At 40.4% G+C, this 24,506-nt stretch overlaps 3 protein-coding genes across 3 annotated transcripts in view; 1 reads left to right on the top strand and 2 right to left on the bottom strand.

The window, feature by feature from the left end:
* Positions 1–24,506, top strand: part of Slc25a12 (solute carrier family 25 member 12) — a 189,011-nt gene that overhangs the window by 40,697 nt on the left and 123,808 nt on the right. The window lies entirely within an intron of this gene.
* The window catches only part of Hat1 (histone acetyltransferase 1), a 55,945-nt gene that overhangs the window by 22,372 nt on the left and 9,067 nt on the right, over positions 1–24,506 (bottom strand). Inside the window, exons 3-4 of the mRNA XM_052726708.1 lie at positions 13,152–13,227; positions 7,405–7,525 (exon numbers count right to left, since the gene is read on the bottom strand). Of these exons, the coding sequence (XP_052582668.1) occupies positions 7,405–7,525; positions 13,152–13,227 (197 nt within the window). The remainder of the gene's footprint in view (positions 1–7,404; positions 7,526–13,151; positions 13,228–24,506) is intronic.
* On the bottom strand, positions 13,827–15,796 carry LOC128102696 (eukaryotic translation initiation factor 2D-like). Its single transcript, XM_052726701.1, has one exon. It carries the CDS (start codon positions 15,646–15,648, stop codon positions 13,930–13,932), a length of 1,719 nt encoding a protein of 572 aa, XP_052582661.1. The 5' UTR covers positions 15,649–15,796; the 3' UTR covers positions 13,827–13,929.

The following is a 24,506-nucleotide window of genomic DNA, read 5'->3' as shown; positions in this document are numbered from 1 at the left end:
AAGTGACTATTACCTACCACCCTTCAAGACAATCTTAACAAGCCAGAACAAAAGGCTGATTATTATTATACACATGCCAAAGAAACCATATTACCCAAGACATGAAAAGATCACCAGCAGTAAGTGGTAAGGCTAGATAGTCTGACCAAGTGAATAGCAAAGTAAGACAGATAAGACCCTCATATGCTAAACTAAGATGATAATTTTTAAAGTATCTCCACTTAGGAAGTAAAAAAATCATATGAATGGTTATATTATCCACTCCACAATGTGACAACTTTCATAGACTTGGATTTGTGATCGTATAAAAGAGAAAAGACTGGACAACAAAATTAAACTCAGAGATTAAAATTACCCTTGTTAAACAACCTCAATGAATGAAACTATCAGCTGAGCAGACTTCATAATCCTTTTCAAAACCCCAAAGACCACTTGATTGAATACATTTACTACTTCTCTTTAACCATGAATATTTGATGAAGTCTTACAATAAAGTATTACTGCTTCTCACCAGGCAATAAAACTTAATGAATTGGTCTCAACTTAACAAAACCTTATCCTTCAATACAGTCCCTAAAAGCCTGACATTACATTCAACAAAATGAGCTAGCATTCTATTCAAACTTTTTCCTGAACAATGAGGCCAGGTTTTTACTTAATGGAGTTTGCCGTGAGTTCAGCTGTAATGTTTGTATTGTATCTATTTCCACAAGGACTGACACAAGAACACTTTGTGTTAACTTACTAAGCAGCTCTTTCATACCGTTTACATGCATGATGGGTATTAGTTCTAAACCAAGACCCTTGCTACTTAGCATTCAAAACAGGGAAATTAAGATGCTTAGGACAAAATACACTACAAAAGGCTAATACAACATGCTACTAATTCCTGTCCTTTCAACCATCTTTTAACTAAGTAGGAGCAATGCACCTGCAGATGAATAGTACTTTATTATCACTGAGTTACATTTTAGGATAGAGATACAAGGATGGAGCTTATCACAAATAAGTGTTATTTTCAATGCATTGGTACCAACATTTATATATGATTTATTTGTGGTCATAAAAATAAGCTATTACTTAAAATATGTCTTTTCAGCATCCTGGCTGACAGTTTATTTGTAATGTGTACATCAGTACTTGCAAGTCATCCTCAATTGCAAATAAACTAAATTTGATAAATCTACTTTATTTTAAAAATATACTATTTGATAAATATTTTCCCTGAAACTATGAATGTGAAAAGCACCCAATTTTCATTAATTGCATGACAGAAGTATTTAAAAAGAGGAATAATTGCAATAGATTTGTTACATAGTAATTTTTTTTAAAAAGTGATGAGTAAAATAGCACAGTATAATTGTATTTCTGGTTTTTAAATGTCAGGAAAAAAAATACAATTAAAAAAATCACCACAGGTCAATCTCAACATTGTGATTTTAACCTTTAACTTTCCTCATGTCATATCTTCTAAGCAAGGCAGGAACTACAGAAGCATGAGTCACTTTACCCATCTTGCATTTAGAAAGATCAAAGATCTCTGTAACTGCTAGGTTTCAAGTCACAATTCTGTTGAAAGGCAAACTACCCTCAAATCTGACCTTAAACAAGTTGAAAGAACATATAACTTTTAGTATGCAAAGATATTTACTCAATAAACACCTTCATATAAAATCTTATATCTCTGCACCGTAAGTGCATCAGATGCCCTGGAAATAGTCACTGGTGGTTGTTGCCATGTGGGTGCTGGGTATGGAACTTGGGGCTCTACAAGAGCAGCCAGCACTCTTCAGCACTGAGCCCCTTGGAATATCTTAAAGGACATACTTTCTCACCAGGGCCATTTAGAATTCCAATGCTCTATGCTTTGTTACCTAAGAAAATGTTCCTATGGAACAATTTTTGTTTTTCTTCGTCGCTGCACAAAGCAATGTGCCTGAGAAAACTAGTAATGTTACAAATATTTAATTTGCTTTTAATTTATACATATTTGGAAATACAATAACCTTTCTAGCACCTTATCTTAAGCAGCACTGTTTGTCTAAGTTTGTCCCTGGTGAGTTATTTTTGAGGTTGCAATTAAAGGCATGTTAAGTAAGTGGAACATGTAATTCTTTACGTGGCTTAAGTGTCAAGATTTAGCATTACTATAAATCTAAGAATATCTAAGATATGCTAGAAAAAGTAAAAGATGTTGTTTCTACTTGATTCTCTCTCTCTCTCTCTCTCTCTCTCTCTCTCTCTCTCTCTCTCTCTCTCTCTCTCTCCCTCTCTCTCTCATTTTCAAGACAAGGTTTCTGTGTAGCCCTGGCTGTCCTGGATCTCACTCTGTAGACCAGGCTGGCCTTGAACTCACAGAGATCCACCTGCCTCTGCCTCCTGAGAGATGGGATTAAAGGCGTGCGCCACCACCGCCCAGATTTGCTCATTTTCATATTGTGCTATTTCAGCTTTAAAGGTGGAGATTTGAAGTATGAGCTTTTTCACTAGTTTATTTATGCTCACTTAGGTTTTCTGATACTGTATTAGTGTTTTACTACTCAAACTAAGCAAGATGAAGTTGCCAACATGTAATTTTACAACTTTTATGATATTGTATTTTTAATAAGATTATGGGTACATGAGACTAGGTAGCTCAGTGGTAAAGTGCTTGCCTTGCAAGCACATGGACTTGAGTTCAATCCCTAACACTCATATAAAATCCAGGCTCAGTAGCATGCACTTGAAATCATAATGTTGTAGAGGCAGACATAAAGATCCTTGGGGCTTGCTGGCCAAGCCTACTTGGTAAATTCCAAGCCAGTTAAGACTCTGTCTCAAAATTAAAAGAAAACAACAAAGGTTGATAGAGCCTGAGGAACAACACTTGAGGTTATTATCCTCTGGCCTCACATATACACACCTACATCTGCATGCACACAAAGATGCACACACACATGCACACACATATATACACATACAAGAATATATTTCTCTATAAAGTACAAAGGATTTTCATACAGCTGGGCTTAGTAGTACAGGTCTATAACCCCAGTTACTCAGATGGCAGGTAAGAGAATCTCACCATCAAGGCCAGCCCAGGCTATCTAATGAGTTCAAGGTGAGCCTGGGCCACTTAACAGGAACCTGTCTCAAAAATAAAAATAAACAAACATCTGGGGATACAGCTCAGTGGCAAAGTCTAATGAGTTCAAGGTGAGCCTGGGCCACTTAACAGGAACCTGTCTCAAAAATAAAAATAAACAAACATCTGGGGATACAGCTCAGTGGCAAAGTGCTTGCCTACTGTATGTATGACCCTAGACTCCATCCTTAGTTCTTTCTTACAAGAGGTAAAGATTCCAAGAAAAAAATTAAATATGCTTTCATTTGTCAAATTCAAGCTTCATTAGTGTACAAAAATAAAATAACTGAAAATTTACAGATAACAACACAACCTACCCATATAGCTCATGTTCTCCGTCAAATCTCCCAGAAATGCAACTAGAAAAACGAACAGTTTATATACTCCTTAATTTAACAATAAAGTTACCCCAAGAGAAGACAGAGGAATTAAAAAAGCAAAGGACAAGCAAAGATGAACAAGTCAATGTCTGAATAATCAAGTTGGTTATAAGATAATGACTAGTAAAGAGGCTTCTCAGGCATCTTACCTGTGCTACAGAATTTTAGGTACACTGTAGAACTCATTTGGGGGAAAAAAAGAGATGATAAAAGATTAATTGATGGGGCAGTGAAATGGCTCTGCAGGTGAGGGTGCCAGCCACTAAGCCTGGTGATCTGAGTTCAATTCCCAGGACTCACATGGTGAAAGGAAAGAACTCCCACAAATTTTTCCCTGGCCTCTACATGTGGACTGTGGCACACGTGTACCCCACACATATACATACATAGGCGTGTAGATGCACAAAAAAAGTTAATGTAATAGCAAAACTGCAATAAGCAAATTAACCTTTGCTATCTTCTATTCACGCCTTAAGAACATACGCTTGCTTTTTTGAGACAGAGTCTCAACACGTAATTCTGGAACTATGTAGACCAGATTGGCCTCAAGAGACAGTTATATGTGGCAGAGTCACTATTTCTTAGGCAATAGTTTTTTGTTTTTGATTTGTTTGGTTTGGTTTGGTTTGGTTTTTCTTTTTTTTTTTTTTTGGTTTTTCGAGACAGGGTTTCTCTGTGTAGCTTTGCGCCTTTCCTGGAACTCACTTGGTAGCCCAGGCTGGCCTCAAACTCACAGAGATCCGCCTGGCTCTGCCTCCCGAGTGCTGGGATTAAAGGCGTGCGCCACCACCGCCCGGCTGGTTTGGTTTTTCAAGACAGGGTTTCTCTGTGTAACTGCCCTAGCTGTCCTGAAACTCACTTTGTAGACCAGGCTGTCCTCAAACTGAGATCTGCCTGCCTCTGCCTCCCTAGTGCTGGGATTAAAGGCGTGCACCACCACCGCCAGGCAGCAATGGCTTTTTCCCCCCTCCTTATTTCTCTCTCTCAAACATCAATCATATCTACTCCAACCGCAAACATAATAATACCCTCAATTTGACAACTAATACTGCAAAATTCTGGTTTCTGGTCTCCCTTCTTTCACTTTACTCACTATAGTGGGTCCTCCATATGCCAGTTTTTTGTTTCGTTTTGAGACAAGGTCTCTAAACAGACCAGGCTGTCCCCATGTACTTGCCATGTAGCTCAATCTGGTTTTTAACTCAGATCTTTCTATGGGTCTTCCACTTCCAGGATGCTGGAATTACAAACGTGCACACATGCCAGCCTACCTTTTTAATGTGAATTATATTATATAATGCACCACCTGCTTAAAACCTATAAAGGCTACTAACTATTCTTGCTCTTAGCAATACCTTATCCTGGCACAGAAAAATCCCAAGGCTCTGCACAATCTAGATTTGCCACTCTCTTCAACCATTCCAGCAAAGTATTTCTAACACTCTCTGAGTTTATGATTTGTTTATGGTAAATTCTGAGCGCAGAGAATGTTTTATTTACTATATTCCTGGCATCAAGAGCATAAGAGGCTAGTCTGGAGAGATGGCTCAGATGTTAAAAGCAGAAGACCTAAGTTTGGTTCCCAGCACGCACACTGGGTGGTTCACAACTGCCTGTAACTCCAGCTCCAAGAGACCCAAAGCCCTCTTCTGGCCTCTTTGGGTACCCACATTCACATGGCATACCCACATACAGACACACTACATAGTACACATAATAAATGGGGAGGAAAAAGGACACAGGAAGTCATGGGGAATGAGCATTACTGCTGCAAACTGAAACAGAAGAAGCCAGTCCACTATGCCCATATCATCTACCATTCTTTAAAACAAAAAGGGGTAGGGGGAATCTTTCCTTAACACTAAACAAATGATTTTGATCATGAAGCAAATAAGTAACCCTACAAAAACACTATACAAGATCGATTGATTCTTATACTTAACATAGTACTTCTAAATGGAAACCCTGGTTTTCAGAAATGGAACAATTAGAAGTTAGTGCAAATAGATAGCTATTTTCACTACACACAGTATTTGAAAGATTTATCAATAACCAAGTCAATATTTCCTTTGGAAGAAATCAATTTAGCACTATCAGCTGCAAAATTAAATCACACACTCACACACACACACACACACACACACACACACACACACACGCCTCAAATGACACTGAATTTTGTACTGCACAAAGGAAAACATCAGCTGTATTTGAAATCAGAATACTTAGTACAAAGTATTGGATTTTGGAGAAATTCAACCATATCTAATAAGAAAAATCTCATTACTGAAAACCTCTATTTTAATAATTTATTCAAAGCTGGTTTAGATGGAATTTAGTTGCAAACATTCACTTATCATAACTACAGCATTATTCACAATCATCTATCAGTAAAATTAAAAGAAAATTTCACGACATAAACTACTAGATAAAACAAATACTAAGTACAATTACATTATTATTTATCTGTCAAGCTTTGTAATTTTAAATGACTGAGAAGTGCAAGAAAACAAAGAAAAGAACAAGTAGTACTCAAAATATTTCTAACACTAATATTGAATATAAGACCTTTCCTTTTGAAAAATAATTATTTTATTATTGTTCTGTGTGGGGGTGTTTTGTCTGCATGTATGTATGTATACTGTGTGTGTCTGGTGCTCAGAGACCAGAAAAGGGTGTAGATCTCCTGGAACTATAGAGTAACAGACCATCCAGAGCTGCCTTGAGGATGCTGGGAACGCAACCCCAGTCTTCTGAAATAGGAGCCAGTGCTCTTAACCTCTAAGACATATGTCCAGCCTGTGACTATTGATAAATTTTTGAGGTGAAAGATACATCAGTTACTCTGCACTGACCATTACACATTGTACACATGTATTGGAATACTATGCTGTACCCCATAAATATATAAAGCCAATCAAAAACTTACTAAAAATTAAGACTATTTCAGGCTTCTTTCTTTTTTTCTTTTGGTTTTTTGAGACAGGGTTTCTCTGTGTAGCCTTGGCTGTCCTAGAACTCACTCTGTAGACCAGGCTGGTCTCCAACTCAGAGATCCACCTGCCTCTGCCTCCTAAGTGCTGGAATTAAAGGCGTGCGCCACCACCGCCCGGCTCAGGATTCTTTCATGCTGTATAGACATTATATAGCACTTCATTAAACATACCAATATACTATTTTTATATAGACTGCTAAAGAGAAGCCCCTCACAATGACACTTAATTGACAGTTAAGAGCATAAAACATGGGAGAAAGAGAAAAATATATAATACAATCAACAGGATAAAAGTCAGAAGTTGGCCGGGCGGTGGTGGCTCACGCCTTTAATCCCAGCACTGGGAGGCAGAGCCAGGCGGATTGCTGTGAGTTCGAGGCGAGCCTGGGCTACCAAGTGAGTTCCAGGAAAGGTGCAAAGCTACACAGAGAAACCCTGTCTCGAAAAACCAAAAAAAAAAAAAAAAAAAAAAAAAAAAGTCAGAACTTAAGCCAGGTGGTGGTAGCGCATGCCTTTGATCCCAGCATTCAGCAGGCAGAGGCAGGCGGATCACTGTGAGTTTGAGGCCGGCCTGGTCTACAAAGTGAGTTCCAGGCCAGTCAAGGCTATACAAAAAACAAATACATAAATAAAAACCCAAAGTTCAGTAAGTTAAAAGCCTTCAGAAAGCTGTTAACTTGCATGTCTACAATCAAAACAAAAGCCAGTAAATAGAGCTCTGCTCATTAAAGTAAAGGTTTTCATAGAGAAGGTTCACCCAAGAGATGGGCAGACTGACAAACATCTCCTATACCCGAAAGACTGATCTGAAGAGACGACATTTCGATTTCTCCTCTTCAGAACCTTAACTTAAGACCTCTCTTACACTCGTAGAAAAGTTAACATATATGTATTTCTGTTCTTACCTCCACGCAGTCAAAGTTCTCATCAACTTTAGATGCATATTCAACACGAAACATTGTTGACAGGCTACCAGCAATATAGTACAGCAGGATCTTCAGACCCTTGTAACCAAAAGCAGTTTCACTGAGATGAAAAGCAAAAACAAAAACCAGCCAAAATGAGTTTTTGCCAAGTCATCAAAAAGCATTACCTATACACATATAAACAAATTTAAAATCTTAAAAATGCTGTGAAGTTAAACTATATTTACTTGTTTAAAAATGAAAGGAAATGAGCATTCACAATGATACTGTACTCAGCTTCATGTAAAGAAAGAGAATCGAGATGCCTAACTCAGGAAAGCAACCGGGTTCAATGAGCATGTTAAATAACTGGCACATCGTGAATACTAACTGTTAGACATTACTACCGCTGTTACTATGCCTACTGCTGCTACTATTAACTAGAAGTCATCTTAGACCAGGCAACTAGCATTAAACTGAGACCTAGCTAGGCAAACAGGTAGCCTTGGGCAGGTCCTTTCAGCTTACCACTTGCTATATCACTAGCATCCAAGGCTGTTCAAAGTAGTGATAACACCCAAGCCTTCTGTGAATTCTACTTCCGATCTCTACTATCATAAAGCACTGGTATTCTCTTTTCAAGGGTCTAAGGGGAGGGAGACTGCATTCTAAACTATCTGATCAGGAGAATTTATAGACAGAAATTAGGTCACTTTCTGTCTGGGACTGAGGAGGCTCAAAGTAGGAGGGGCTTTTTGGTGAGAGTAATAAAAACATTTAAATTGGTTATACGGATGCAATTTATCTCAGTAAACCTGGCTTTTATTTATATTTTTTAAATGAATTCTTTTTTTTTTTTTTGGTTGATATATTTTTTTATTATGTATGTGCCTGTGAGTAGGAGGGTGCCTGTGAGTATAGTATTTCAAGAGGCCAGAAGACACTGGATGCCCTAAAGCTGGGGTTAGAGGCAATTCCAAGCTGCCCAACATGGGTGTTGGGAATTTAACTAAGACTGGGTCCTTTGAAACAGCAGTGAAAGCACTCTCAACTGCTGAGCCGTCACGTCAGCCCCTAAAACAAATTCTAAAAGGAAGAGAGTACTTGTAAGAAAGAGTCCAGATTTCTGTCAAGGCTACCAAGTATGTTCATTCTAGCGATTCTCCAAGTAGAAGAAAGGAGTGGCAGTAAAACCCAGCATGAGGACTGTGCTATGCTTGGGTCATAAGTACAGGATCATCACCAGCACATGACCGTTACCTGTCCAACTTAGAATAATGCTATATGAGCACACTATTTGCAGTAATACTATACAAATCAAACAGACGAATGTGAAAGTCATTAAGAACCAATATCTAGACACTAGATTTCAGCCACTGGGATATAACTGAAGAGTTTGTTTGTTGGCCAGGAATCAGTCTACCACTGAACTATACTCTCAACCCTAGAAGAGATTTTTTTTTTAATAGTTAAAAAGGTAAGAGTAAAATAAATATCCTTCTTTAAAAAATCCAAAGGGGAAAATTTTTTTGGTTTTTGAGACAGGGTTTCTCTGTGTAGTTTTGGTGCCTGTCCTGGATCTCGCTCTGTAGACCAGGCTGGTCTCAAACTCACAGAGATCAGCCTGCCTCTGCCTCCCGAGTGCTGGGATTAAAGGTATGCGCCACTGCTGCCCAGCAGGAAAGTATTTTTATAATAAAACACAACCTGTTAAAAATAAAAAAACACTGGGCTAGAGAGATGGCTCAGAGGTTAAGAGCACTGGCTATTCTTCCAGAGGTCCTGAGTTCAATTCCCAGCAACCACATGGTGGCTCACAACCATCTGTAATGAGATCTGGCTCCTTCTTCTGGCCTGCAGGCATACATGCAGGCAGAACACTGTATACATAATAAATAAATAAATCTTAAAAAAAATTAAAATAAATAACACTGATATTTTAGAGTCTATATATAATAAGATTTGATTATTGATAATTAAAAATACATAAAATGCCTAATCTGATACATATTAAACATACACATAAAATTTGTTCCATGGAGAGACATTTTTCAATTTAAAAATACATTTAAAGAATTAAAAGCCTGGTGATGGCAACACATGCCTTTAATCCCAGCACTGGAGAGGGAGACAGGTGGATCTCTGTGAGTTCAAGGCCAGCCTGGCCTACAAAGAGAGTTCCAGGAAAGGCGCAAAGTTACACAGAGAAACCCTGTCTCGAAAAACCAAATTAAAAAAAAAAAAAATTAAATGTTAACTGTGTTCAAATATCCTTCCTGGCTCCAACAGAATAGTTCCTTGGGGAACTGGTTGAGTTTGGAATTAACAGGGAAAGCTGAAGATGAATCTGAGACACCTTGTACTAGAATGTCTCAAAACTGATGTGAACATATCAAAAAGAGCCAAAAGCAATCTAAAAACATGGTCAGTTGCCAAATATGGACTAACCTGGGCACCAAAATTAGTACTAACAACAGATCATAACTCAGTAGGTTTAAAAAAAAAAATCTTTGGTACTAGTAAGATGGCTCAGTGGATAAGGGCACTAACTGCTAAACTTGCCAATCCAAGTTCAATTTCTAGGCCTCATGAAGTAGAAGAAATTAAATTAACCTCCCTAAACTGTCCTCTGATCTCCATTTATCCACCCATACAAACAAAACATTTATTTATTTATCTATTTATCTATCTATTTATTTATTTATTTATTCATTCATTCATTCATTCTTGAGAATCTTTGCCAGGTGAGGTAGCACACACCTTTACTCTTAGTGCTAGGGAGGCAGAGGCAGGTGGATCTCTAAGAGTTAAAGGCTGCCTTGGTCTAGAAAGCAAACTCCAGGCCAGGTAGGGCTACATAGTAAGAGGCTGTCTCAAACATTAAAAATCAAGGGCTGGAGAGATGGCTCAGAAGTTAAAAGCACTGACTGCTCTTCCACAGGTCCCCAGTTCAATTCCCAACAACCACATGGTGGCTCACAACCACCTGTAATGACATCTGGCACCCTCTTCTGGTATATAGACATACATGCAGATAGAACACTGTATACATAATAAATAAATCTTTTTTTAAAAATCAAAATAATCATTGAATTTTTGAATTGACTCTAAGATAAACAAATGAATAATGGGAAGTTCTTCTGTTGAATACCAATTAATAAAAGTATAAAGCACTGAGCTAGAAAATCCCCATCTTATCATAGTAAAATACTGATTAGACAGGAATCACTAATGAATGCTAGAACTACTGCAAGGACATCTTCAGCCCTTTTTTGGAGATAGTTTCTCTATGCAGCCTTGACTGTTCTGGAAATTACTATGTAAAACAGGCTGGCCTTGAACTCACAAAGATGCAACTGGTATGTGCCAACACACCTGGTCAGGAATCTTCAGTCTTTTTTTTTCTTTTGGTTTTTTGAGACAGGGTTTCTCTGTGTAGCTTTGCACCTTTCCTGGAACTCACTCTGTAGCCCAGGCTGGCCTCAAACTCACAGAGATCCACCTGCCTCTGCCTCTGCCTCCCGAGTGCTGGAATTAAAGGCGTGCACCACCACCGCCCAGCGCATCTTCAGCCTTAAGAGCATCTCCCCACAGACTACTTATAAATTACAAAAGGAAAAAATGTCAACTATACAGTGGAGACAGCCTCCAGGCTCCTCTAAGTTAGCCAAGTTACCTCAGCCAACAATGGAACAAACGAAATTATGGACCTCCTGGTGTGACATTGAGGACACAATACTACCTTGGTTGTAGAATTGAAAAAGCAGGCATTACTGAATTTGTAAAGAAACAAATTCAAACTGAGGCTTCTGTAAAAGGAGTCTATACAAAAATGTTTATTATATGCTACAAAGACTAAAACACTTTTCAGATGAAAGGAGAATGAGGAAATACAGCAACTAAATGCAATGCAATTCAAGGCTGCAGCCAGGAGGGGACTATTTTAAAAGTGACTGCAAGTTTTATTTAAAAAATGTACTGTATATACTGTATATTATGTATATGAGAAAACAGTACTATATCAATGTTAAATATCTTAAATTCTAATAATTCTACCATGACTATCGTTCTTTTAGGAGATGCATACTATATTATTGTTCTTTTAGGAGATGCATACTATATTTAAGCAAAGTCTCAGAATTCAGGATCAAGAGGCTGGAGAGATGGCTGAATTGTTAAGAGCACACACTGCTCTTCCAGAGGACCCAAGTTTGGTTCCCAGCACCTACTTCAGGTGACTCATGAATGCCTGTCACCCCAGCTCCAGGGATCAGATGCCCTCTTCTGTCCTCCATGAAAAATGCATTCATGTGCACATACCTACACATGTACACATAATCAAAAATAATATATATATATATAAAATTTTTAAAAATTTTGAGACAAGGTCTATGTAGCCCCAGATATTCTGGTACTCACTATGTAGACTAGGCTGAACTTGAACTCACAGAACTCTTCCTACTTCTGTCTCCTGAGTCCTGGGTTTAAAAGGCATGCACCGCCACACCGAGCCCTAATATATTTTTAAAAATTCAGGATCAAATCTGCAACCTATCTTCAAACAATTCAACAATAATACAGTGATATGTACTAAAAGAAAATTATTGAAGCAACTTTGGCTAAGAATTAAAGAGTCTAGCTGGCATGGTGGTGCATGCCATTAGGAGGTGGCATGGAGGTGCATGCCACTAGCACTTGGGAGGGAGGCAAAGGTAGCTGGACAATGAGTTCAAGGCCAGCCTCTACTACAGAGTAAGTATGAAGACAACATGAGCTACATGAGATTCTACCTTAAAACAAAACAAAAACTAGTTAAGAGCTGAATCCAAATGAAGAGACTAGTGCCCATTAAATTATCGCAACTTTTTAAATAAGAAAGAAAGAAAATAATGACTGACTATATTAACAATGTATATAAGGCTTAGGGAATCAAAGAATGTGCTGAATATCCCAGGACATATCTTTAAAGTTGTTTTAGGGTCTGGGAAGATGGCTTAATGGGAAAGAGCACTTGCTGCCTAATCTTAACAAGCTATGCTGAAATCACAGCCTCCACATAAAAAGCCAAGTCTCCATGCATATGCCTGCAGCTCCAGTGCTGTGGAAGTGGAGAAAGGATAAGAGCTGGTGCTCGCTGCCAATGACCTAGCTCCAGGCTTCATTAGAGACCCGTCTCAAAGGAATGAGGGAGAGATTGTCAGAGTAGCACACCAACATCTCCCTCTGCTTTCTGTGTACTCCTATGTACATGTACGTACACACACACACACACACACACACACACACACACACACACACACACACACACTTTCTTGAATTGCTTATTTAATTATTGAGTAATACCTGGAACTTTGTAAATTTCCGGAGTTACGCTATACTGGAAGTAGTATGACAAGAGGTAGGTAAAACTAAAGAACAGTAATGATAAATATGAACTCTGGATTGTCTGAATCTGAACTCCAGCCACTTTTGCCTCCTTAGGCAACTGTTCAATTCCATCAATACACAAAGTAGCAAATACAACGGTTAATACTGAAGTGAGAATGAAAACATACATGTTTGTAGTAGTAAACAGTAGGTATTACATCCATAGTGCTCAATGAATAAACTATCATTCCAATAGACATTTTAGGATAAACTACATGAAAAAAGAGTAAAAAAATAAATCTGACTTACAAATCCTAAAAGAAAAAAGTTTCTTGCTTTTTGCCACATTAAATATTTGGTAAATATTTCATGTTACTTACTCATCTCCAAAGAGCTGATGGGTATATTCAGGAAAGAAAGTTCTAATGTCGTTCTCAAGATCTTCAGGAAAACGAACTGTTCAAAAGAATAAAATATATAGACATTAAAGATAACAAACATTTCTATTTCCAGAACTCCACTACAGCTAGGATACTACCATTATTTTTCTTACTTCCAATGTTTCTTCTCTTACATGATTACACTAGACTCTCATGAGACTGGTCAACCCTGAAAGCTAAATGATACTAAAGCTTCAGCATCAAAACCCTGTTTATTCTAAAACTGAGAAACAGCACAATAAAGGCATGGGATTTAGTTTTTATTTTTCTATATTTTATATACAATGAAAAACATACGAGGAAAACAAACCCCAAAAGGATACTTTGAGATAAAACTACAGCACCTAGGAAATGAAAACAATACCGTACAAAACATGTAAAAAGGACAACCTGAGTTTGATGATGTCCCTAATATGCCATCACTAAAGACAGAGACAGAGAGAGCGCTATTACTGTGTGCATGCAGTGGTCAGAGGTGAACTATGCAGCTGTTCTCTCCTTCCACTTTATTTGACGTGTGAGGACTGAACTCAGATCATCAGGCTTATCCAGCTTAAGCCATCTCGTCAGCCCCCATCGTTTTTTGACTGCAAAATGACATTTAATTTTTTTTTTTTAAAAGAATTACAGTTTTTATTTGCAAAAGTTGAAAATGCTTATATCAATTACCAGCTCAGAACCTGAGTTCCCATGGGATCCACTGCATAAAATGGGTCTGTCACTTCTTGCCAGGTTTGGGGGCCTTTTCTAGGCCTTGGATGTATTTTCCCGGGAGCCGATACTCTTCAAGCAACAGCTGGCCAAGGTGGTGGATCTGGTTTCCTTGGATCTGCACCTGCACACTGTCTTTGGCCCCAGGGGCAGGAGAGACGATGGTGCTGGCCTGACATCGCTGCTGGAGAGTGGTGGCCACCGAGCACGGATCAAGACCATAGATCTCCAAGTTCCGGACCACAGTCACCTTTTTATTATAAGCCTTCTGGGCAAGGGTGATGTCAATCGGACTGAGTTTCCCTTTCTTCAGAATGGGCTCCTGTCCAGGAAACGTCACTTGGTAGGCAGGCTGCATATTTTGCAAACACCTGGTCAGGAGACAGTCCCACGGAAGCCTCATGACCGAGTGCTGTTCATTTTTCTCTAAGATGCAGTCACATAAAATAGGATCCAATTTCACCAGATTCCTGTTGTCTGCATCCACCAGGCTGTTCCTCTTGGCATAGTCAATGATGATCCTGCGGACCTCACCGCCCTCAAGGGTGCTCCCCTTCTTGTGGCCAGACTCCTGGAAGAGCTGGGTCATGTTGGCTGGGACACAGTAGAGGGATTTTATATCTGGAGGGTGATAGGGCTGTTCCCTGCTACCCTCCTGGACAGTCTGGGAAGTCAGGGAAGGCTCGGGGATGACAAAGGATGTGATCCTCGGGTGCCTCCAGTCCACAGCCACAATGCTCTCCACCCCTTTGCTCAGCTCCTTGACCTGGACAATCTGTTCCTGCTGCATGTGCTGCAGAAACTTAGAGAGCTTTTTATAGCTTGACTTCTTTATATCCAGCTGCTGTCCTTCGGGGCAGCAAGAGAACATGTGACTGCCAAGGAGAGTGCTGGTGAGCAAAGGGAGGTCAGCTTTTTTGACTCGACTCTTCAGGGCATGCAGGAAGCATTGATGTAACAGCTCATCCATTTGCTCTTGAAGGGGCTTGCCATCCTGGGAATCCTGGCTCAGGGCTCCGGAACTGGTGTCTTCAGAGGCTTCTGGGTGATGAACCTTCCTATTCTCCTCCTCTCCCTCCAGGGTCAGGCTGCTCAGGTTTCCATGCAGACCAAGGTCCACCTTCTCTTCATTGCTATCTGTGGGATTCACTGCCAATGGGGCAATGGCAGGTGGAGAGGACTTGTCTCCAGATTTCCACAAGTGATCCTGATAAGTGTGGAGCACAGAGAAGCCCTTTCCCTTCAGGCCTGAAGCCAGCATCTGAGGTGTGGACATGGCAGCCACTCCAATTGCTACAGGAGCTCTGTTCCCCACCAAGGCAATGGCACAGAGGTCGCCTTGCTGTACCTGGGGCAGACCAGTACGGGGCACCACTACCCCTGGCAGCATCAAATCTGCTCCCCCGACCAGTTTTTCCAGTACCAGAGGCCATGTTGTAAAGGCTGGTAGGAGATCAGGATAGGACCACAGTGTGTACACTGTTGGGTACAAATTTTTCTCCAGTTCAAACAGGATGGGGTTACCACCAATCATGTACACAGTCACTGCATCCCCTTTGTGAGCATACACCTTCACGACGTTTAGCTCTTCCTTTCCAGGGATCAACTCAGAGACCCGATCTGTTCCAAGGGTGGGAAAAGCAGCTGTCACATCCGCCCGAAGTTTTCTTCTGTCCGATCCCTTGATGGCCGTGTTGGACTTGACCCGAAAGGCCTTAGCGAACATGTCTGCTAGGGTGGCCCAGGAAAGACAAGAAGAACAGAGACTCCAGGGACGGTCAGCAAAACGAGGGTGTGGCAGCTCCCCAGCCCTCAACCCTGGAGGCTGCCATGCTGAGGACCCGGCGCCAAAAAGCCGACATTTAATTTTTTATGTTGTTTTCCCCCTCTTAAAAATAATTCTGCTTGGGGGCTGGAGAGATGTCCCATCATTTAAGAACACTTGATGCCCTTCTAGAGAACTTGGGCTCAGTTCCTAGCACTAAGAGAGCAGATTACAATTGTCTGTTAACTCCAGCTACTGGGGATCCTGTGCCTTCTTCAGGAACCAGGCACACATGTGGTACATATACATACATGCAGACAAAACAATCATACAAATAAAACAAAACTAAATCTTTTTTAAAAATTAAAAATACTGCTGCATGAGCCTCAGGATACAGCTCAGTGCCCAGTATGACCAAGAGATTCTTGGTCATACACTACAGAGCATATATAATCCCTACAGTGCTAAACAAGCAAGCAAATAAAAAAAATTTGGAATGACACTCATATATATCTTACTGTACTTTTATGAACATGTAAGGGGAAATATTTGGTAGTAGACAAGTAACAGCACTGATGTTTATTTTTTCTTTTTTGGGTTTTTTGTTTGTTTGTTTGTTTGTTTGTTTTGAGACAGGGTTTCTCTTTGTGTAGCCTTGACTGTCCTAGAACTCAATCTCTACCAGGCTGTTCTAGAACTCACTCTGTGGACCAGGCTGACCTCAATTGACCTCAAACTCACAGAGATCCACCTGCCTCTGACTATGAAGTACTGGAATTAAAGGCGTGCACCACCACTGCCTGGCAATGTTATTTCTAATAAACACTGCTTAGATGCCTGGGGTACCAGCATCTACATTAAACTCCTATTTCCTAAAATCTTGAGAATACCCTCAACTTCTATCTGTTGCTTTTATTTGTATCTGTTAGGGATACTGAATTACTGGATGCTTTCCTGATACAATTTATATTAAGAAGAAAAACTTATTCCTAAGGCTAGACTGATGACATGGTTCAGTGAGTAAAGACACCTGCTACCAACCCTGACAGCCTAAGTTCAATCCTAGGGAACCATATGGTGGAAAGAGAAAGCCAACTCCCACAAGGTACCCTCTGATTGTCATAAGCAGTGTCCTACTACTTCCAAAAAGAATTGAAATAAGAATGCAATTTTTTTAAAGGCCATAAGCAGCAAAGATTAAAAAAGTAACATATAGACAAAAAATTTTCAGTCTTCGTGGTCAATTAAGTCATTCACCGCATATAAACTATCACCCTGAACATTGCCACTTTACAAAAGAGGTAACCTTCACTCTGGTAGCTGCCTTTTCAAGGGGTTAAACTTAACTTCACTCACTGTGGGAAAGACCACCAGCATTGATGACTCATGAAGCCTTCTTACCTTTTCCTAAACTTATTCAATTAAAAAAAAAAAAAAGAAGAAAAATTTTTTTTCTTTTCTTTTCTTGTTTTAGTTTTTTTGAGACAAGGTTTCTCTGTGTAGCCCTGGCTGTCCTGGAACTCACTCTGTAGAACAGGCTGTCCTTGAATTAAGAGAGATCGGCTTGTTTCTGTCTCCCAAATACTGGGGTTAAAGGCATGAGCCACCACTGCCCGGCTTCAATTTTTTAAATTTACAGAAAATACAGGACAGAGAAATAAGTTTCAAGAAAGCACAGGTAAGACAAATTCAGAATGTAGATTTGTCTAGTAAGTCTACACACTGACTTTATTCTCCCAAATAAACTAATGACCTGGAGAATCTGCACATAGGAGAGATTGGCGGTTCTAAGGAAAAGAAAAGTAAGAAACAAATTACAACCTAACATAGAGCAGGGGACTCAGAGTGCAGCTCAGGGCTGGAGTGTTATCTACTGAGAACAAGGTCTTAATTCAATCCTCAGCATCACACAAAGAAAAATAAATGCAAATAAATAAAGTACCCTTGACTAGATCCTGCCTTAATAAACTTTTTTGATGTTTTGGTTGTGAGCCCAGTTTTTAACAGCTAAGCCATCTCTCCAGTCCAATTTTTTTTATTAGTAAAGGAACTTGAGGATAGCCAGAGAAACCAAGTAATAGCGTATCAGTTCTGATAATGGCATTATGATTATGTGTACATATGAAGACAAGTTCGTAAGAAGAGACATACAATAACAAGTATGTGCAAAAAGCTAGTTTCAAATAATTCTCCAAAAATACACACTAAAGCAAATACAGCCAAATGTTAAAATCTGAAAAGGGCTGTGGATGTAGCTTAGTAAGAAGTTTAAAGTTGGTCCATAAAAGCCCAACAATGCCTGTCTCAGGAGTTCCAGGAGTGGTCCTGACCAAATCCATCTGGGATGTCAGTATTTAATATTTTAATAAAGCTTGCTTCAAATTTGGCTCAAAAAACAAAAACAAAATAAAATAAAAAAAAAACAAGTTTAAGGTTAAGTGTGACATGAATGCACACACATGTGCAAACTCCAGGATAACAGAAACATTAATATTTTTAAGTTTTTAAAATCAGTTATGTAGCTCGGCAAGCAAGCAAACCCAAATGAGCTGTCCATGCCACTATGGACTCAAATTATAAAAAAGGAAAAATATAAGTGGATGTATGATAAAATACCCAAATTATATTACAAAAGGAGTTATTTAGTGATGAACTATGGGTAACTTTTATTTTTACCCTTTGCTTTTCCCTTTCCAAAATTTCAACAGAACATATTACTCCAACAGACAGAAAGTTAGTAAGATGTTGAAAAAAGTCTGGTATGGCACAGGGGAGACTGAGGCAGAAGTAGTACAAGTTCATGGACAGGCTGGACCACATAGTGAGTTCTAGGTCAGCCTAGGCTATACTATGAGATCTGTCTCAAAGCAAAACAAAACAAAACAAAAACAAACAAACAAAAAACCCTAATACCTTCCCCTACCTTAAAAAAGAAACTAACTAAATAACTAAAACTTTTCCATCCATGAAAACTTGTATCACTCATTATTTTAATGGTACCTGATTGCAACAAGACCATAGGGCTTGCAACCAATCTTCCCTTTGAATATGTCCCACTTTTTCTAAACATGTGGCTTCTATACTTCCTAGTAATTTAGAATTTAGAGAAATTGCAGAAAAGAGATAGTTTATCCTGTTTTATTAGCCACAGGAAAATTAAGCTGGGAATGTGGCACATCTCCTTATAATCCTAACACTTAGGAGATGGAGGCAGGAAGATTAGAAGTTCAAGGCTAGATTTGGCTACATATTGAATTCCAGACCAGTCTACATGTGCCCCCATCTCAAAAGACCAAAATTAAGGAATTATCAAAACGTGAATTTAGTCAACTTTTAAAATTTAATGACTATGGTGGTCTGAATAAGAATGGCCCCATGGGATCATACATTTGAATACTTGGTTCCTTAGTTGTTAGAAGTGTTTTAGGAAGGATTAGGAGGTGTAGACTTGTTGGAGGTATATAACTGGGGGTGATCTTTGAGGTTGCAGAAGCCTATACCAGACAGTTTCCCTCTGCCTCCACCTTTTAGATAAGGTATAAGCTCTCAGCTACTGCTCTAATGCCATGCCTGCCTGCCTGCTACCATGCTTCTCACCAAGATGATCATGGACTAACTCTCTGAAACTGTAAACAAGCCTCCAATTAAATATGTTCTTTTATAAGTTGCCTGGGTTGATAGTTTCCTGCTGAAAGACTACATTTTCTAGCTTCCCTTGTGGACTACAGAAGCCACTTCTGCCCCTATAAGGGGCCACATCACATTTTCTTCTGTAGGCATTTTGGTCATCCGTACACGCTGAGAGACAAAGTGCACCCCACAGTGAATAAACAGGGTCCCAGCCTAAGGTCAAACCAAACCTCTTTCTGTCTCTTCACAGCTGCCTTTTAATAATCTAACATATGGTGCCAAAGACCTGGAAGAGTAAATCTGTGACTACTAGCGGCTCAAGTCCACTCACGGACAAGCCTCTTTGGCTCTCTCATACACTTCCAGGCCGGGAGCAGGCCAGGCAGGACCACCCTTTTCTCTCCCACAGCCCTTTCTTTTCACTGTCTCTGCCCTTTATCTCTCATGACACAGTCTGGCCTAGGTGGCAGGCCACACTGCATTCGGCCAGAACACATATAATCTAGCAAAATGCTGGGACAAGGTAATCATGACCCTGACTCAGAGGTACCCTACTTAGGTTCTGGGCTCACTGGAGCTTTCTTAAGGTCCATTTGGTCAAAGGCACTAGAGAATTCCTACCAGCTGGAAGAAAGTTTAGCCAAGAATTCTGAATTCTCCACTGGCCAAAAAGCTGACAACCTTCCACTGGCCCTGCAGCTCCTTAAGCCTGGAGTTGTCTAGGTTGGAGACACTCCCTTACTTCCCAGGTGCATTTGGCCATTTCCAGACTTAGAGGATACTATGAACAACTGGGCATTGAACCCTGTCTGTCTGTCCCTTGGTCCTGAGTGCAGCCATGGGTTCTAAATTTTCTGTACCAAAAAAACTTCTTTGGCCTGTTTGAGGGCAAACTTAAAGGAGCTCCAATTAGAATTAAAACCTTTCAATGTAAATCCGGCTTCAATATACACTGGACAAAAGGCCACTGCTGGCCCCAACTCGGAACTTTCGATTACCTAAACTGATTTAGATGACTCCATAAGACAGAACTGTTGGTGTGAGACCCCTCCCCCATATAAGTCACAGTTCACTTTCATCTTCTCAAGGCTCTGGTTTACAACCACACCCGGAGCCAAAATGCCTGCTGCTGTATATGCTAGGTCCCCAAACTGGCATCTTAATAAAACTCCTTGGCCTTATGCTTTTGGCCTACTTGTGTGTCTGCCTCTCCAAGCCTGGAAGATGTATTTTTAACAGCTAAAAGGTAAAAGCATTTCCAGTTGTGTGCTCCCATCTACAGACAAAAACAAACTGGTTACGGATACTCAGATCACTGGGTTGTGCCTACAGTGATTCAAATATCTTATTGGGGGAGGGTATGGATACTCTCAAAAAATTGTTTAATGCTGTTCTATTCTACTGAGAAGGCTGGCTCTGGAGTTGGATTTTGGCCTATCTGACCCAGATCCAAGAATGTCTGTTTAAAACTTTCCTCCCAAGTTTCTGCCCCGGGTCAGGCAGGCCACCTGACTCTGACAGGGAACAGAAGAGCAAACTAGAGTAGCCCAGGGACAGACACTTTGTGCTTGAGAATTAAGAAGTTAACTACTTCCCACAGAGGTCACAAATGGCAAGGTGTTTAACTCTCTGAGTTCTTCCCTCACTTTCCTTGGTTTTGTTCATTATCTTTAAAGCTTTTGTTGGAACTGTATCTTAAAATTTGTAAGTTCACTGAGTGTAATTTTAAAAGAATGTATAGATAATCTTAATTTGCTATAGCATACCATGTATGTAACTTGGATTCAATACTTGTTTAGGAAGAACATGCCTGCTGGCCTCACCCTGGAGTACCACTTGGCTGATGACCTAGGTCCACCTTGGAGTAACAACCTTGCCATTTGTTACCGTCTTGATATCCATGTGACTCAGCCACCCGGTTCTCTAAGGTTTAAAAAAGGGCATGCCATGTGACTTCACCACCGTCTTGGTTAAGGTGACCACGTGGTATAAATCAACTAAGGCAGGACCCATAAAACAACTAGACTCACTGAGCCCTGTGCTTATCATTGTATCTCCCTTTTATTAGACTAAGGAGGCAACACCAGGCTTCCAAGATGGTTTATTCTGAAGCTGAGTCATATTTAAAAAACTGGCATTTAGTACAAGCACTTATAAAGGATCAGGAAAATGAGGTTCCCAGCTTGGAGCAAGAGACCAATTTATTTCCCATCATATAGTCTTCTGTTACCTCCCATCATACAGTATTCTGTATATTCTGTCAAAATTAAGGCTGAAACAAGTAAGTCAAAACAAGTTTAAAAGTTTATTTAATATGAAATAATATTCAAGATCAGGTATAATTTTTTAATTGATTTAAAAAATTGAATACTTGAGTAAAATGAATTAAATTTACAGCACACTTGTGTTAAGTTTCAAATCCTGGACAAATGGCTATGGTGCCTATTTAACCTATCAAAGCAGACCTGCAGCCTCCAGGTTCTCCTGTGTCCCTCAGTCCCTACCTGTAACAGGTTATGGCTGGCATACCCTTCCCTCAGAGGCTCTTCTCTTTATAATCCAGACATTTTGGTTACAAGCCCCTCTTGTACCTTTGGCCTCCTGGCTGCTACACCTGGCTCCCCTCTCTCCCTTCTCTCCACAGGGCCCATTTCAGTCTGGTCATGTCCACTCTGGACTTTCCCAGATACACCTGTCTCTGCCTCTGGCTATGCTCCCTTTTATCTATAGTAAACTTTCTCCTCCACCATACCTAGGAGCAGTCATGTCCTTTCTTTTCATTCAACTAGGCTCAAGTAGTTCCCTTGGATAGAGGACCAGGTCCTTAGGATGGAGCAGCATCCCACCAAAGTTAAGTTGCAGGTTAGCTTCCTTACAGGACAAGGATGCATGGGAAATAAGACCAAAGTCTGCTGCTTCTACCTCTGGCTGTATAGGTCTGGCCAGCTCCAGCTGCATAGGCCTGACCACCTCGGGCTCTATAGGTCAAACAAACATACATCCTTTTTATGTAAAGATGAATTACTCCTTGTGTCTCACATGACAGGGGAATGGATTCTCTTGCCGAATAGAGGATCTCAGAGTCTACACCCATATCCTAAATATCTGAGAGAGGCAAAGAGCAACTATTCTGCCTTCAATATCTTGTGAACTGACATATGGGAATGCTGTGAACAGGAGAATCTTGTACATAAACCTACCACCAATTGCTGTGGGACCTGCATACTGGTTCAACCGGTCATGCCCTTTACCTTTGCATTCAATTCTTCCTCTTAGCAAAAGCTACTTCCAGGGTCTATACCCTAAACACCCATGTTCCTTCAATAAAGGAGGATGCCAGATACTGCCATCCAACTTACAGCTTTGGAAAGTTACTCAGAATATGCAGTGTCTTTTACAGGTGGTTTTGTATCAGTAGAGTCAACAAAAGATTCTACTGATATTCCAAGAGATGACTTAGATGAAGGAGATTCTCTCCAACCTGGGCTCACCTGTGGTGAGCAGACTATAATCTACTCTCTACCCACATAGAGCTCCAGTGCCATTGCCTACACTCTTACCTTAAAGCCTACAAGAAATACACTGGCTTTAACAGTGATGTTGGTAGATGTTTTCTAAGAAATTCCAAAAGTCAATATTTGTTACAGCTCATTTAATTTGGTTATCTTGTTTTATAAATTATGCCTCTAAGCAATTAATCTATTACAAAATAAAACAATGTTAGCCAGGTGGTGGTGGCACACGCCTTTAATGCCAGCACTCAGGAGTCAGAGCCAGGCGGATCTCTGTGAGTTCGAGGCCAGCGTGGTCTACAGAGAAAGATCCAGAACAGGCACCAAAACTACACCGAGAAACCCTGTCTCAAAAAACCACAAAAATAAATAAATAAATAAATAAATAAATAGACAGACAAACAGATAGAATGATGTTAAGAAATATACTTACTGCTGTCAGTATGTATTGACCTAGAGATTTGTCCAGTGGCAGAAAGAGTTGGCTTAGGCCGGGCGGTGGTGGCTCACGCCTTTAATCCCAGCACTCGGGAGGCAGAGCCAGGAGGATCTCTATGAGTTCAAGGCCAGCCTGGGCTACCAAGTGAGTTCCCGGAAAGGTGCAAAGCTACACAGAGAAACCCTGTCTCGAAAAACCAAAAAAAAAAAAAAGAAGAGGGCACCAGATCTCATTACAGATGGTTGTGAGCCACCATGTGGTTGCTGGGAATTGAACTCAGGACCTTTGGAAGAGCAACCAGTGCTCTTAACCTCTGAGCCATCTCTCCAGCCCCCTTTTGAAGCACTCTTAACTGCTGCTCCCATCACTCTTCTGTCAGCTTTGAAGCAGTTACTGAATGCTCCCAAACTCTTAAAAGCAATTTGGGTGACCTCTAAAAGGGGACTAATGGGCCATGGGCCATCCAACGCATCCCTTTTCTTGCCATTCTGGACATTGTTTTCAGGACTTAGAACGAAAACAGCTAGCCTGGAGCCTCCTTTGCATCAATTAACCTTTTGGTCTCACCATCTCAGATCAGCTTAACATCTTTCAGGACCAGCTCAACTCCTTAACTGCTGCAGTATTCCACAATTAAAAAGGACCAGATCTAACTACTGGGATGGGATCTGTGCTTTCCTCTATGAACATGCTGCTTCCAGGCCAACACATCCTAACTGCTTTGAAACAGAGCCTCCAGACAGGGACCAGACTTCAACCACAAGCCTCCTCCTATGTATGGGCTCTGGTTCCCTCCTCCTCTGGCTCTTCCCTTTGACCACTCCTTTCCGCATTATCCTCATACTCATGGTTATGCCCTGTCTGAATATTTTGCTTACTGAACTTTACCCTCTACCCAAACAAAATGCTCCATGCAAGTTCTCCCAATAGCGTGCACCCCACAACAGTCTGTGTGTTTCCAATACATCAGCAAAACGATCTTTTAGATGCTGTGGAGAAACTCTGGCTAAAATGGACCTTCATCCCTTTCACCCCAGGCCAGACACAACTTTTTACATTAGTCCCCTATCTTCTCCTGCCCCCTTCCTGTGATGCGCTGGAGCTCCCTGCTACTTCTGCTAGCTCATTCCGGTGCAACAGTCCTGGCAATGGACCAGTCACTGTCACCCGGAGTCAACTCTATGCCCACTTTCTCCCACCTCTGTTCCTCCTCATTCCTCAACCTTCCTGGCAAATTT

This window comes from Peromyscus californicus, unplaced genomic scaffold, assembly GCF_007827085.1.
Source record: "Peromyscus californicus insignis strain IS unplaced genomic scaffold, ASM782708v3 Scaffold_7__1_contigs__length_154581171, whole genome shotgun sequence".
NCBI classification, from domain to species: Eukaryota; Metazoa; Chordata; class Mammalia; order Rodentia; family Cricetidae; genus Peromyscus; species Peromyscus californicus.
Note: the sequence above shows the minus strand (reverse complement) of the source record. Positions and strands in the feature narration are given on the sequence as shown.